The sequence below is a fragment of the Bombus pascuorum genome, chromosome 11, assembly GCF_905332965.1.
Source record: "Bombus pascuorum chromosome 11, iyBomPasc1.1, whole genome shotgun sequence".
NCBI classification, from domain to species: Eukaryota; Metazoa; Arthropoda; class Insecta; order Hymenoptera; family Apidae; genus Bombus; species Bombus pascuorum.
In genome coordinates, this window is record NC_083498.1 from 12,251,384 (window position 1) to 12,268,725 (window position 17,342).

General features: G+C 42.8%; 1 protein-coding gene across 1 annotated transcript; it reads left to right on the top strand.

Annotated features, from left to right (window-relative positions):
• The first annotated feature begins 773 nt into the window (after positions 1 to 773).
• Positions 774 to 3,935, top strand: LOC132911782 (trypsin-3-like). The gene is made up of 7 exons (XM_060968708.1): positions 774 to 965; positions 1,386 to 1,582; positions 1,709 to 1,806; positions 2,120 to 2,276; positions 2,356 to 2,466; positions 2,550 to 2,699; positions 3,136 to 3,935. Exons 1-7 carry the CDS (start codon positions 902 to 904, stop codon positions 3,385 to 3,387), a joined length of 1,029 nt encoding a protein of 342 aa, XP_060824691.1. The 5' UTR covers positions 774 to 901; the 3' UTR covers positions 3,388 to 3,935.
• The last annotated feature ends 13,407 nt before the right edge of the window (positions 3,936 to 17,342 follow it).

Genomic DNA, 17,342 nt, shown 5'->3' on the forward strand with positions numbered 1-17,342 from the left:
AGATGTAGAGTTTTCCTAGAAGTGGCGATCACTTCAACAATTATAAACGTAAATACCATATAAATATAATTATCATCAAATTAACATTTCACATACGTGTGATTCTGTGGATATTATTCGCCACTAGATAACTACCCGAATGAATAACAAATCGAGTTCGAGCAACGTGACCTAATTGGTATTATTTAGCAACGCTTTTATGAAATTGGCCGTTTCATGTGCAACGATAAGAAACTATAATAACAATGATGGAAACAATCGATGCTATTATTCGTTTATCAGAAATATATATCTGGTCCTCACCGAAACCTCAATTTCCCAACAACGATGATAACGAATTAAATTGGTAATTGTGTGCAACAAATCTTATTTAGATCGAGCTACCGTCGATACTGCTCGTTATCTCGGTGTTCTGGAAAATCGATGTACGTGAGAGTCCGCAAGTCACTGAAGCTAGGTCGATAGCCATCGTCAAAGTGGATCAAACAATCAGATATATCCACCACTTCGGTCATTAAGAACGTCAGGGGAATTTACATGATTAATAGCGAATGGCTCGTACCAGATATAATTGTTATTTTCGTAATAGTTAACGTAATGGTTAAATAAAAGTTTTCATTTCTAGAACAAATATCCTTGAGAAACGTGAGACTAAATATTGTCTTTTTTGAAGATGAACATTACCAATTATTCCAATTCTAATTGACGTATGTGATAACTGATAGATATCGTTCGAAGATAAATCCATTCTACCGCGATAACGAGATTCTTTATCCATTTTCATCGTATCGTGATCAGTCGGTGGCGGTGAGTGCCGAAGGAGGAACAGAATTCAATAGTGACACAGAAATAAAATATAATACAATAGAAGTGGATAAATAAAGAAATAATTAACAGCGCAATGAAAATGCGGATAATACCTCTCGTTTTGGCAGTAGCTTTCGTCGTCGACAGCTTCGTCGATGGTAAGTGAACAATAAACGAATACCTTTTGATAAGCATCGTTGTATCTAGTATAACAGTGTACACTGGTTTACGATTGTGCAATAATATACATATAGTTCAATGAAATTTTCTGCTCTTCCCACGTTCGTTCATTTTACATCGACGTAGTTGCTTTAATTCACTCAGTTCCGGAAAATACTACATACACGCTTAAAATATTTATTAAATACTTTGTTATAAGTATAATAACAAAATTCGTAGCGTATATTATTGCATAGTGCAAAGATAAGCAATTGACTAGGAATTTCCTATTTCTTCAACGTTTATCTATCAATTATGGCGATGATAATCATCGTGTTAATATAATTCTTTTGTGTTAAGTTCTGAAGAAACGGAGAGCATAAGCGCGAAGCGTGAACTTATTTAAAAAAATTTTGTAGGAGGCCTGCTTCCACAATCGACTACTACTGAAACAACCGGGACTACTGAAACAACCGAGGCTACTGAAACAACCGGGACTACCGAAACAACCGAGGCTATCGTAAATCCCAAGTCGCAGGTAGGATGGACGCATTATAACTTGCACGGACGTATAGTTAACGGGACGAAAGCTGCGCTAAGGCAATTTCCTTATCAGGTATGCGTCGTATTTTTACAAGATGTTTTCGTGTCTCGAATGTTTAGTTGCTCTATATATCAGTCGATTCTATGTATCGCGATTTGTAGAGCAAGTTAATTATTTCGTAGAAAATGTTTTTCGCAGGTATCTTTAAGAGAAAGTTACAGCAATGCGCACTTCTGCGGAGGATCACTGATAGACGAACGATATGTGCTCACAGCAGCGCATTGCATGTTTGAGGAGTGAGTGATTCACAATGTGCATTTCGTGCGTTTCTACTTATTTAAACTCGCCATAAGCGCGTAAATGCTAGTTACGAGTAAATTGCAGACAACTATGCAATTTCATCTATCTATAAACGTGACAGAGGAGACGCAACTGGGACAGTTTCACTTATCAAATATTACTACGACCTCAATTTGAATAATTTATACGGTTTTCAACATTGCGTTATATTCTGTATATACTTGCATGTATATTTAAATTTCTCGTAACACACAAACACGCATAGTCTATTTCCGAGTAATCATTTTCAACATGGTGTCGCTTTCATAGAGACTCGCAGATACAGCCTTGGACAATCATAGTAGTTGCCGGAGACATTAAACTCAGTCAACAAAGCCAGACTGGTCAAAGAAGGGGCGTAGACAAGATTTATGTTCATCCCAAGTTCAATATGGAAACCTTGGAGAATGACGTAGCTGTTCTCGCTGTACGATATTATTTTTCGTAGCTTTAGCAAGTATCGTCGATTTTTACAAACTTTTTCATTCGATCGTTTACGTTTTCAGCTCAAAGTGCCATTTACCTTAACGCCTGAAGTTAACGTTGCTCCTCTCGCCACTCACACTCCTGTCCCAGAACAGATTTGTCAGGTAGCAGGATGGGGTTACCCAGCGGAAGTAAGTCTGTCCGTTTGCTTCTCCTATCGCATATATATCTATTTAGGCAGATCTAAATTTATATCGGAGATTCTTTCGTTCAGGATTATCCAATTACCAGCGAGAACCTCATGTACATAGATTTGCCGCTGTTGAGCCATTCCACGTGCAAGAAACTTTTGGAGAACATAACTGATTTCCCAGCTGGGATGCTTTGTGCCGGATACATGGAGGGCCAAAGGGATGCTTGCCAGGTAACGCACACATTCTATTAAAACGTCGAGCAACTCTTAACGAAAAAGAATTCGAGCAACGCTCGCTATAGTAAAGTTTTGGGTTCCTTATTCTTGATTACGTACTCAGAGAAGAATTAACTCTTTCGCTGTGATGAAAATAATGTGTTGCAATAACTATATTGTTTTATTTAACTATATTGTATTGCACATTTAAGAGAAGATCGTTTCACGCCAGGTTTGGATGTAATTATTTAAATAATTATGTAATTAATTTCGCGTAGTTCCTGTATGGTAGATTTTAAGATGGGAAATACATAACGATAATCGTGAATCTTGACAGTTTATAATTTTCGACGTGTTCGTACCTCGTACAGGCTTCAGAGCGAAAGAGTTGGTCGTTAAACGTTAAAAAGAGTCGAAAGTAGTTGTTTTGATTTTTCTAAATTTTTCATAGGGCGATTCTGGAGGTGGTATGATCTGCGATGGATTTCTAACGGGTGTGGTTTCCGGTGGAGATGGTTGTGCACGGCCACGTACTCCTGGTGTCTATACGGACATCTATTACTACAGACTCTGGATCGCGTCGCAATTAAACGCAAACCCGATCTCGCTATATTCGTTAAAAAAAAATAATTCTGCCTCGGAACAGGCAGTGACTACAACGTTGCTACCCTCGGTTCTACTGTCAGTACTGTTTCACATTTGATATGAGAGAGATCGTGGCTTTATTCATTTCGAAATACTACAGTAGTGTTCTCTTAACTGCGGCAAGTTCGATATTCCATCGCTTAAGTTATCAGAGAAGGTACATTAAACCGAGTAACACCAAGCCCAAAATACAGGGGAAGCTTACCGAACATGCCATCAAAAGTTTGATTAAATCCTATAATTTAACGACTGATAGGAATACGACGAAGCCTAAGCTAATCGAACACTACTATAGTTTCGACGAGGTCGATTTTTGTATCATCTCACAACGAGACTGCGGATGTTTGTGCAATTTCACGTTTATATCAATCTGATCAAAAAAAAAAAAAAAAAAAGAAGAAAACAGAATCTACATGAAAATTTGTTTCAGCCAGTAAATATTATATCGAGTATTTTAATTAGAGTATTTTACATATTCCTGTGCATTATATACGTTCGACAAATATTTGCATTTTTACATTCGCCATATATTACGCGTAAAGATTCGCGGATTGCTCGGAGTGAGATCACTATTTGCAGACAAAGTAATAAACGATCGACAGATAAGTGGCAATTTCATTTCTCAATGATCGAATCTCTCATTTCCATTTATGGAAACTCGTATCGATCGAAATGTCACGTTTCCAACTCTGTGACAAGGTAGGAACCTTCGGAATTCCACGGTTTGATCACTTAGACGAGCCATGCGAGCCACGGTGTATGACTTTTTGGTGGTTGACTCGCGTTAACGGGCAAAGGTTAGCTCGGAAAACGAAAACCAAGGGATCAGCAGAAAAATACACATCTGGTTGGTATATCCAGTTGCTTTGATGTCGAACGGAAAGCTTCGACGTGGTAGACACGTAAAAAGCTCGTGGCTATTTAATACGAAGCTTCAGGGAGAACGATAACGAAAGGTATCAGTGGTATTGCCGATGGCAGCGTTGAACGATATCTCGCCGCGTCTGACGATTCCCGGCCGTTTCTACTGAATTTCACGCTCCTCAAAGGAACGTTCGTCTCGAGATATTAGAAGAAAATATTTGTCCATGCTCGACGGCGCGGGACAGAAAGTTGATGAATGTACGAATCGAGCCAGTTACCGGATAGAAATGTCGATGTAATAGGATCTCGATGGAATGAACCGCGGAATGCGGATAGGGTATGTTTTCGTTCGATCGGTTGCATGGTTTCTGTATAATCATAGTTTTCTCGGGGCAAAATAAATTACGACGCGACACGATAATTTATACCGATAGCTTATCGGATGGAATCATTGATCGTTTTATGGTCTTCGATGAAACAGTCAATTCCATTGAATTACAAAATATCTTTTATCTTCTATCGGATAAGATTTAATATCTGATTTTAATTGCATCTTTCGTTCGGCATAATTTCCGGTGACGGATACGCAGTGCATTATTAAATCTTTGTTTTTGTCTATAACGATCAAAGTAAAATACATTTTAACCAGAATGCATAAGCTTCGGTGCAAATAGCAAACGATGCAATAGTAACGAAAGTATCGTTAATCGTTCTAGTCTTTAAGAGAGCGTTCGATTCTTCCGCGTATAATTGGATTCGACCGCATTGTTTCGGTTCTTGTCGCGTGATGGCAATTTCCAGAAGGAGGTTTCCGTTTCCGAAAGTTAATCCACGCCTAGACCCGAAAGATGGGGAGATCGTTCGGAAATGTTGCGGTAAGGGCATCGCGGATCGATCGACGCGACGACGGGAACAATCGTAAAGAGGCGTGCGAGAGAAACAGAGAGAAAGGTGGCGAAAGAAGGTGTACAAGGGTGAACGTACAGCCTCGAAAACTGCGCATTTCGCGTGATAAACGTAACTTCTGATACACGATATCCTGCGTGCCTCCTTCATCTTCTTTCCTTCGAGTTTACCCACGAGTTTTTCATGATGTTCCCTTCCCTGGATTTTCAGCACCCTACTCGCGACCTCTTTAATTTCGGGATCGAATAAGAATTCATTATAGGACGTAATCTTGCCCGCTTCGCCCCCAACATCACGGGGATTTTAAATAAATTAAAAGTTTACTTTTTTTCGCCGTTACTTTGGCCATTGTTGAAGACGAAGTGGTTTCAAGGGAGGAATCGAACTCCCAGCCCCTTTCATTTCCCTAATTACAGCTCCCGGAAACGAAGAAACAGAGAGGTGCAAACTGGAACTTTCAGAAATCTATTCGTCGGCCAGCCATGTCGTCTCGGAGAAGTCAAACTCTACCAGAAGTGGAAATTTGCCGGGAGTTTTCAGACTTTGAACAGGTGGATGGGGTTTCGACTGATATTTTCCTGGAGGAATATTGCTATTTATATTTCTCAATATTCTCGCAGTGTGCGGTTCAAGTTGGATTTAATGAAATTTTCGCGGATTATTAGCTTCGAATCGTACAGCTTCTCCCTCTCTTCTTCTCGGTAAAATAGGGAAAAAATCAGAGTAATTCGTTCTTAACTTATTCATGCGCGACGACGTATCTCTTTCGCTCGCACGCTATCTTTTATACGACAGCGATTCTAGCCCGTAAATAAATAAGTAAGTAAACAACCGAAAGCTCAGTCAATGGTAAAAATTACAAACGTTTGCGTTCAAAGAGTAACTTCGATATCTCGAGGAAGCAAAGACGAATTTCCCCTTGTACTCGATAATTCAACGAAATAATCGAGTTTACATGCTAAAAAGCTATCCAACGAAACTTAATCGTTAATACCAAGCATTTATCGGAGAGATACTCGTTACACGTGGGGTCGGGTCGGTGCTTAAATTGTGGCAAATTGCGAGCCGACAGGAAAACCAACAGACAGCCGTTCCATCGCGTTATGGAAATTTCGGGCCGCGCAATTATTTCGATCGATCGTTGCGAGGGCAATCTCTTTGCTCGTTCGCGGTACTCCTCTGTAACGGAGGGGAGATCAAAGGGGCCGCTTTCTCTCTAATTACGGAAAATTTCGTCCTCTGAGGTATTTAGTCAGACGGTAGACGTTTCCTTTGCGATACAAGGGGAAATCTTAGCGGTCGTGCCGGGACACGAACCAAGCACGAGACACGCGATGGGCTCCAACTTGTTCGACAATAGATCGAAGATGATATTGGGAGTCAATCTCTTAACCGAAAACGATGCCTTTCGTGACCGGAAAAATCGAAATGAATTTCGATATCGAAGAAACCGCTAGGAAACCGTACATCATGCTTGTCTACGTAAATCATTTAACGAAGAACGACGTTCGTTTGGTAATTGCTTTTCGCTATATCCAAGTGTTTGTCGATAGAACTCTATCGTACCACACGTATTAATATCGCGGTGAATTATTAGGTTTCTCGCGTTTTCAAGTATTCCAATCTCACTTTGCACGGTTTTCAAAAGAGTTCCAATAGCTACAAGATACGCCGACGTCGAACTTCTTACGAGAAAATTGACGAAGACCCAGCGAGCCAATTAATAAAGAGTGGATGTTAAGAAATAAAGAGGTATTCATATTAATGGAACTGTATGGACAAAGTTCGTTAAACAGTGTGAAAATTTAACTAGTTAATTAGTAACTTCGATATCCCTCGCATTACGCCCTGGTATCAAAGACTCGAAGCTTAAAAACTTCGTATTAAGTATTCAATTATGCGTAGCCCTGAAGGCCAGAGATTTCGCGAAAGAATCAAGTTCGATGAAGGCTCGCGTCGCGTCGACCTCTTCGTGGAATAGGTCAATTAAGGTCAACGATCGGTGGAGGAAGGAATCGAGAGAGGAGCGTCATGGAAGATCGCTTTCGTGATCGAGGATGCTTTCATGGCGCATTTAAAGCAGGAAGAAAGAAAGAGAGGGGGAGAATGCGTCAAGTTCGTAGCGTAACGACCAGCTGAACGAGCTCCGTTTAATGACCGAGTTACGCTTTAATGGAGGAAATTGCCTCGAGAAAAAGTCGTTGGTCCCCGATGCGACCGGAAATTCGTGCGATATTGCTTCAGAACGGAAGTTCCATAACGCGAATGCGCCCCTCTATTAACTTGTATTTAACGATACTTTCAAATATTTAACGTATTCCGAAAATTATATTTCTCCAGAAAAGTAACCACCTACCTGGGAAGGTAAATTTCAACGATGTTCGTTTCCAATGCTGGCTCGCTCCCTTGAAACTGACCCACAGACGAGACATCAATTCACCAGACCGTATGAAAAAAAGATATACGAAGATTCCACCCCCAATCTTGTTGATCCATCGTTTCAAATTCACCCCGAAAGATCCGAAAAGTCCGGATCCTTCGTGGTGATCCGAACGACCGCCTGTTCTCTTTCCCCGTTCTCCGTTCTCGACTTCCTGCGAGCAACGCGCATCGAATTACCACCTACATCGTATCTATCTTATGGCTGACGTTCCAAAGTACAGTAGACGTTCGATCTTGCTTCGACTGATTGAGTTTACGACACCGATTGCTTTTTTGAGAAGCGTTCTAGATCTTTCGTTGTTTAATCTTTGCACGATAAATCCTATAAATAATTTCTATCGCGTGAATATCAAAAATATATCAATTAAAATAGGAGACTTCAGAATTAGCTAGCTTAGCCCAAATTTTAAACGCTTTTAGCGTTCCGAGTGCCGTACAGCGCAATATTATAACGGAACCTGTATTCTGCGAGACTACAGGAGGTCGTACAGTACTGTCTTTCCCTTCGCACTGACCTCGTTGCAAAATCTGAAGAACCGGCTAATAGCAGTCGGCGAGCTACGTTTATGATAATGAGCGGACGGTTTCGCATTTTGTCGTTGGCTGGCTTAAAACGCAGGCCCGAGGCGCGGCCCAGGCTTGCCCGACTATAACTCGCGATTCAACCCCTTTATGGGATTAAGAGATGCCACTGATGCTCTCGCTTTATGAGGCGGGGACAAAGTCTGCAGGCGCTCCAGAGTAAGTAATTGCCTGCTGCGGACGGAGATAAAACGGTCAAGCGGTGTGCAGTCTGAATATGTAATTTTTCGGTTCGAGGCCTGGTTCAGGTTGCTGGATACGAGCTTAGTTTTAGCGAGTTTGTTACGTCTTGTTGAATGATGTATGGTTGTAATTCCGTTCGTAGACGAAAACGTTTGTTTCTCGAGTCAAGTACTATTGGCGCCAACCGTCTGGGTCAAAGGAGAACAATAGCGAGGTACAAATCCAATTTTCCGAGTCTGGAAAACGTCGAGCACTTCCCGGCCTTCCACGCAGTGGAAAACTTACATGGGACAAATTGTTCTCTCTAGGAAACATGGACATCGTATCTAAAACAACGTCTTAGAAAAGAAGTCGAAAAAATTATTCCATCAACTTTCCTTAGTTTTTAGAAAATATTGCAAGTTGGCACGGGGAGTCGGTCGTCTGCGACGGTCCAAGGTAGCGTCCAAACACGCGGTTTAAAGAACAAAAAAGAATCCGCTCGAAATTCTTCTCGACACTCGGAGGATGTAAAGAAGGCTAGCGTGGAAAATGCGAGTCCGTTTGTTTCGTGTAGACTCGATACGATCGTAGGAATGAGCACGCGTATTGACTGAATGCGTCGAATATACGATACAGCAACGTGCGACGATGAACGATACAGAGCAGCAATACTTCTGCCCGTATGCCGTCGCGTTAGTCTCTTCTTCAGCAAACGCACAGTACTTACACTGCGAAGATATAAATTTAAGGGTGCAGTCGGCGCAGTTGCGGTTACGATATACCGAGCTCGTAAACTGAACTGATCATCTCTTACGATCCGCGAATACGACGAATATGGATTTGCTGAAAAGAATATTTACACGGTAGAACCGAATCTTAAAAGGAGCGTCAGGCACGGTAAAATGTTAGCTAATTGGCGAGCAGTACTGCGGACGATCGAACGGAATAGCCGTTAGTGGCGTAACTCGTAGAAAAGGAAGAAGGATAAGGGATGCAACGCAGGCCAATTAACCGTCTGCGTTGGCGAAGACACGATCCTGAGGTAAACGCAAATAAGTGACTCGAGGAATTTCCGAAGCTCGGCTCGTCTCGAATCCGAGATGAAGGCATTTGACGAAGCGGAGAGGCGAGCGACGTCAGAAGGAAGAAGACGAGGCTAAAGAGGCCAGCAGACGCGTCTACCGCTGGGTGGAAGAGGAGAAACGGCGAGTTGGGTTTACATTTAATTAATTAGACAGCCGTGAGCACCGCTGAAAGGAAAAACGAGGGAACATCGGGGAGCTGACAGTGAAACGCGGTTTAAACACGTTTCTTTCATCTCTTCGGTATGCCAGAGACAAGCTGACCGCTCGTTCGCGGGTTGGAAACACGTTCGCGTGAAAGAACGCGTGTGGCTATATGCGACCGGTAATGAAAGTTGCTAATTTTCGTGGTTCGGTCGGCAACGCTGCTCGTCTTTGACGTATGTCCGCGGCCCAACTCCTGCAAGCCTCGACGTCGTAATTCGGTCTAGCTTTTTCGACGATCCGCTTGCACCTCGTCGAAACGACGAGTACCCGCGCTTAAATAATTATCGCAGGATTCCAGCCACTGGATTGTCCTTTAGTCTGTTCGTTGGAAACTGCTGTTAAAAGTCTACCAGGCCGGAGGTTGGACTTTAAAATACGGAGTTTTACGCGCTTGTAACGAAAATCCTGGCTTTTTGAAGATTTAACCGGTTCCTCGTATTGTACTTTCCGAACTGTTTTTTAAACGACGAAACAGAATCGTTGGTTCGACAGCGAAAATTACCGAACATCGAAATTAAGTTATTCCAGTGGTATTATATATGGTAAATCGAGCGATACGTTATGCAACAAAATGTTTTACGAGTGTAACGGAAGGAATAACCGCGGAAAGATAAAACCAACTGAGACTATGTCGTTAAAACGGTAGAATAGTCCCTTGTGTGTTCTTTCCGCGAAACAGTCATACCATGAATAAAGCCACTAGAATAATCGTTGAAGGTAGCAAGGGTCACAGGGCTTCGTTTCTTGGAAACGAATGGCTATATCGCGCGAACACCGATATTCCCGTTTGTTTAGTAGTACTTCCGCAAGAAGTTTCCCGCGATTTGCCGTTAATTTCTTCGCGGCGTTTATTGCCGAAGTTAATGCTTCTTACGAAATTCGCATTACCTTGCGTTTAAGCTATTCCCCGTTTCCTTTCCTCTCTCCCTCTTTCTCTCTCTCTCTGTCTTTATTCACCGACCTTTCCTCCTCGTGATTCGAACGGCAGGGTCGTTAAGAACTTTCCCACTGAGCTTTGCGGCTATGGAAACCGATGAGATCGGTCTGTCGTTATTTTCCCCGTGTCGTGTCTCGTCGGTCCCTAATGGATCCAGCATGGCGAAGGGTCAGTCACGGCCGTGGCCGAAACGTTTTGTCTTCCGGATGGTCTTTGTCCTTTTCTCGAGTCGTTCCTGTGACGCGGACAGACATGCACCGTGAGATAACAATTTCGCGGTGAATCGAGCCTGCCACGGATACCATCGAAGGTAAATCACGCGGAATTATTAGGGATTATTCGTGGCCGACTACGTCCGCTCTTTCGCTAACAGGACCTTACAGCTCTGCGGTGGAGAATCACTCATTCCCGACGATGTTCCGCCGAAACAGTTCTGTCGATTAGTTGGAATTCCAGTTGGAGGGGTACCGATGTTATTCGTCGTTGATTAGAAAGGAGAAATCGTTTATTTTTTGCAATACGTCAATTTTTTCATCTGCGAACTCACCGGCAGTGGGAGAGGAGAGGCATAGAAAGCGTTGCATATAGATACAACGATCTTCCGTGTTTACCGATACGTTGTTTCGATTATTTCACGCTCAGCGTTGCAAGTCGGAATCTCTCGTCAACAGAGATCAGACGCAACGCATTGACATTTCCTTTACGAAATTTTCAACTCAATTTTCACTCGGCAGGAACAAGTATCGTTAAAATCTGTGTGCCTATCTCCGGGAATGACCTCGTTGAACGCGAAATCTAAGACGGTGTCGAGAGAGCCTATGGAAAACGAACAGGCTGTCCCATCGTTATTTTCCTCGTGTCTTTCTAATGGTCTCGGCGGAGGGGTGCGCCGCACCCTGTGGGTAAGAAAGGTCCACCACCCTTCGTTCACCAAAAACATTTTGCCTTACGTGTCTTTTCCTACGACTCTGGCGACCTGACCGAGCACAACTTCCTTCGACATGTCTCTCGTGTCCCATCCCTTCTCCGCATGCTTGGCCGACATCGAACCTCGAACAGGGGCGAGTTTATACATCGATGGAAGTCATCGATAAAGATTTCCACAGTCCATGTCGAAGTCGAGGACGTTTGCTCCCACGATGCTTTCGGATTCTCCTTGCTCCCCTTTCCGACCGGTGTCTCCGCGATGCAATTACTTAAAGCAGAGGAATGCCACCCTCTGCCTCGGCCGATGAAAAACGCGTTCTCCCTGGTGGTTGCGCCGCTTAAATCCTATCCATTTGTCAGCTCGCCCTTGGCCACTGGACGGCCTTTTTTGCTTCTGTATCCCCGAGAACGCGGAAAGGTCGCCGACCGTCTCTCACTCCCATAACTTCGTGGGGATTTCTCGAGGATCGCCGAGGACGTTCGACGATGCGGAGATTTCCAGCTGCTGTCCAGAAATGAAAGGTATAAATCATCCGATAGGCGGTCTGGTAGTTACATATATAGAAAACAGGCACACACCTCATCTGTTTCATTCGCTTTGATGTATATCGTCAAAGCTAATCCCAAGCTTTGTGTAACTTCACTCGTTGATATCGATATTTCACGAATTTCTTATTGAAAAAGTCAACAAAGCCGCCGATTCTCTAAGTCCTCGTCGCCATATCGTTTTCATATATTCGACGTCTTATTTCCTTTTGAAAATAGCGTCTAAAATGTCTATACGAATCGATCGTTTCGAAATATTCTTGAAAACATTTTTAAATAGATATTTTCCATCTAATAATTTTGCGAGTAGATCTTGAGAACTGACTACGCATTTCCGATTTAACGATCGACTCTGCATTAGCCGAAAGAAAATTGGAACTCGTTGGTGAATCAACGTTGTCGAGAGGGCTGCCCAGTTTCCTTCGGTCAACGTGTTACATAATTGACCAGAAGTTAGTTTTGTTCCGGTGACAACGCGAAGGGACTATCCGACAGGCGCGTGTGTCGCTCGAAACGCAGTTGCCAGCACGACGTTTCTGCCAGGATAACCCAATTTGCCTCCCTTTCGTCGAGGGTCGTCGTAGATCGATGAGACCAGGTCCCCGACATCTTCGTGCGTCCCCTTGGCCTTCCGATTCCGAGGAAACGCAGATCTGCGGGCACAGCGTGCACAACGCGAAGGGTCACTCGACCAATTCGTCCCTCGTGCTTCACTTGCAGGAACCGGCACGAGAGGGATTTTGTAGTGAAATCACGTCGTTGTCCATAGAGAGAAGTAAAATTCTGCAATTGGGGAGAGTTCGTTGAAAATCGAATTGAAACGAAAAAGCGCGATTGCGAGTGGAAGTAGATTGAATCGTTGTTGGTCAGACAGAGATATTCTACGGGAAATTACGTATTTGTACGTATACCCTCTTTCATCACAAGTATTATAGAGAAATAAATATTTCTAGGCATGAAGATATTTACCTACAGTTCCGCTTTATATATACTAGGCCAAACGATGATCTCGTGGAAGGATAATTGATTCGGATAACGAAGCAATGAATTAGTTAGAATTTTATACCTGTTTATCTTAATATAATTGGCATAATTTGTCGTTGTAACGTGTCGATTGGTCCCTGGACGACACTAACTTTCAAACCCCTTGATCGTGGTATCTATTTAACTTGAAATATTCGATATTTTCCATCTCAGCGCGACGCAATGGAAGAGGAGAGAATTGGAAGAAACGGAAAGCGAAAAGCGAAGATGATTCACGCGAAGACGAAGTGGCGCCGACGCGAATGCGCCACTGACATCGAGCAACATATCCAAAGTGTTCGACGTTGGCACGAGCTTCCAGCGTGTCGCTGAACTTTGAAAAATAGTAGTCTTCTTTGTGAAAAGGATATCGTCGACTTGGAGAAACCCGCAGATAAATTTCGCTGCGTCGTCGTCGCGTTATTTACAGTTGAGGCGAGACTCGCTCGAATTCTGCGAAAAGTTGGAAATTTGCAAACTGATCGTTGGTGACGTCGGACAAATAGTCGCTCGTAAAGTCCCGCCAACTTTCCACACAGGTTTAATTGTTGCCTCGCGCAAACTCACCGCTAGTTTCAAGCTTTTCGATCGAAATCAAAGCAAAGAAACTTTTTCCTTCCTCTCGCTACTCTTTGCCGCTGAACTTGCTCCCTCTTCAGTCCAGTTTTAGACGCTTGCGTTACACTCAAACGCATAGTTTTATTCCACGCCCTTCCAGGGAATCGTCCTTTGTAGCTCGATCTTTGATTCTTCTCCTCTCACCAGCCGAGTTCCAGATAGCCTATTTTCACCGAGAGACAAAGTTTTCTGTGTCTTCCGAAGAAACTTCCCTTCGTTAGTCGCTTCTTTGATGCTCATTTCAAAGTAACTTGAGCTCTCCGTAACAGCTGCTCCCACTGTCCTCTAATATGATTTCCAACTAGAATTTCGCGGATTAGTCTTTGTGGATGCAATTTCATTTCCAAATTTCTTTGGGAATTGTTCTTTTACGATCCCCAGTAAAAATGCGCAAAGATAACGTTATTTTTAGAAATAAGCTTCTAAAATGGATACAAAAGTTATCGACGGTAATCGATCGACAATATCCATTGTGATAATTATAACTTTACTTCGTAGTACTTAAAATGTATTGAAATTTAAAGACAGAAGCGTTAAAGGTTTTATTAAGAATTCGATCTGGCACGTTATTGTACGTACGCATAATTCGAAGCAGACTTTCGCTGAGATCGTTTGAAACCGTATTTGTTGCGCTACGAGGGAAAATTGAAAATTTAGGGAACGTACGAAAATCAAATTATCGTCGGACATTTAACGCATCGAAACATCAACCGTGAATATTTTGTCTGGCCACAGAAGGGTTAAACTGTTTCACGTTCGTCTCGTTGGAATAACGACGATGCCGATGCGACAGCGTTTCGTTTCCATTTGATAGCGAACACGGGGGCAAAATTCAGTGGAAAACGAATCGTCGTACGATTCGAACGACACCGTAGAGAGACACGCATCGGAAGCATAATCGCGAAATTCGATTATCGGCCACGGGCAGGATCGCGGATCATCGAGCCTGACAATTAGCGTTGGCGTAACCAGCCGTGTGCTAGAGGTTTAAATTGCCGACTTTAGGGTGCAGAGAGCCGGAAAAATATTTTGGAGTACGGCCGAGGGTGGAGCCAAGAGGCAAAATTACGCGGCGCGCTCGAAATGAATTTACGATGGCTCTTAGCGAGCAATTTCTGGTTGAAAGTTTCGTTGTTTCTCGACTGATTTGTGGCTGTGGCCATGGCGCTGATTCGTCGAGCGCTCTTCTCTCGCATGCTTCAAATAAATCATGGATTCAGCATTATCTGCTTCCTTTCTCCTCTTCCTCTTATTACTTATCGACTTTGGCAAAATAAAATTGCAAAAGTTAAGACAGTTTCCATTGGAATGGTCGAAAATATTTACGAAGAATAAAACTTTCGCAAGAACGAAGTTTTCAAGGGGAAATTTCGAGGAAATTTCAATTCCTTGATTCGATCAACGAACGTTCAGGACGCCAATGTTAGTTATTAATCGATACTATCTCCATTAAACGTCCGTCTATCCGTTAAACAGAGAAAGGAAATTTAAACTGTTTCGTATTTCTCTCAAATGCATCCTGCCGACGAGCAACATTTTCCAGAGGAAGATCCAAAGGTGCAGCAGCGAGTAACAGTTAAAAATACGATTCTTTATCCGGTGGAGGCAACCGCGAGTGATTTTAGACCTCGCCTTGGGAAAGGGAGAACGCTCGAGACCGCAAAATTCCTGTCCACCCAAAATTGGAACTGCGCGATACGAGTGGAAAAGCAACGCGAGCTTCGTATATTTAGTCGTGCGGCATTTGGTTGAAATTAATCTACGTTTTTTCGATAAAACGAAGCCGACTTCCGGATCAATCAAATCACAATACCGCGGTCGATTCGAAAAATTCTTTGCTTGCTAATGAAAATCGCGCCGGATATTAATCGACGTTTGATGAATCGCGGCAGCGAATGAATTCGTTCCATGGATATGATTTTTATTCGTAATAGGACGCAGCGTATCGCTGTTACCAATAACCGATGAGATACGTTTCATCGTTGTGCGAGCATTTTCTGAAAGAGTAGCAACGACTGTAGATTAAAAATTCCATTTTGTTTATTCGTTTGCAAATTATAAGAAGTGAAATATTCCGACTGGACTTAATATTATATATCCTTTCTCGTTTCCTCGCCTTTCCTTCCGCTTCCTTCGTAATTCCCGTTGCTTTATTTCTTTTTAAAAATAGATCACGCAACGTCGCACAAAAATTTATGTTCTTACAATTTAACCGATTCAGCGGACTCGCATTTTTCCAGATACTTTGAAAAGTACTTTTGGTCCGTTCGAAATAACCTCGAGGCACGTATCGTGTCACACCCTTCTCTCCTTCTCTTTGACCATCCCTCATAAATCCGAGAATTACACGCGACAACGTCACCTTTGTTCCGACCCGAAAGGACAGCAAATATTTGTCAGCGATCCTCGCAGCCGTGATTCTAAAATACGGTCACTCGTAAGTACTTTACCCGAGGCCCACACTGTAACTCGTGCGAGTTTCCACAAAAAAGGATATTTATCGTTTTTCCAACTAACCACGCTAGATACACACAGTGCAGATGTCTATCTAAATAGCCATGGCCGTCCGTTGACCGACTTCCTGATAATTAGCGACAATATGGTCCATTTTTCCTTTTATCTCGCGTGATAATACCATTTTGTTCAGTCCGTTGTACCCTCTAATTTCGTAGTTCCCTTTCGTTGGCAGTATATTCGGTCTCGTGCTCTTTTTTCCCGTGGTAGTTCGCGCCAGTTCGTTCCCCGCGGCGTTTTATCGCGATAATTGCTCGATTTATCGCTACCGTAAATTCCTCCGCCGAAAATTACTGGTCGCGAACACCGGTGATTATCCTCGCTTCCGGTCTCGTCCGCGATGGGGATGCATGGTCCGACAGTCGGTTTAACTGGCCCTCCAGGGAACCGATTCGATTATCTTTCCACGGAGCCACGATATCGATGGGAACATCGCACTCTACTTTCCCTTTTTTCCTCTCGTTATTTCCAGTTCGAGACAACGTTACCGCCGATATTCTTAAATCTTCTACGCTGATAACATCTAACTCCTTGACGGTGTAATAAAACGACGAAGGATTCAACGATTCAGAAAGTAATCGACCTGTTAACCGATTTAATTACTACGAACATCCGCGATTACAAGGTGAAAAAGATTAGTTAGAATAGATCCGTTTTGGTCGCGACAAATTCGGTTCCTACGATTGTAAGGAAACTGTGAGGAATGATAGCGTTTTAAAAAGTAAACTAGGTCACATTGAAAATTCTTGCGGGTTCTCGTTTTAAGAGAACAAGAAAGCTTTCCCGGAGGTCAGCCCTCGCAAGTATTTCTCCCAATGGAAATCACCCAAAAAGAAACACGTAGAAAACATTCTGAAATATTGGGATAGGACCATATAACATCACCTGAAGGTACTTAAAGTGGTTATAGCTTTTCAAGTCTATTTAAAGATCGAGCACGATACCCACACCGTTCATCTACTGCAATTCAACGCCAGTTAAACACAAAATAAAAACGAAATTGATTTAGCCATTATTTATTATTTAATAAGAGACTGCCGATACGTAACCATCGTGATCGACCCACCGTATTTTCATGGAACGCAGTTCTGGCAGAATGTGGGGTTCCGTGAAGTCCTAAAAAAAAAAAAAAAAAAAAAAAGAGAGAGAGAAAAAAGCAAACTACCCGGCAAAGTATTTGGAATATTCGTCGGTGTAACG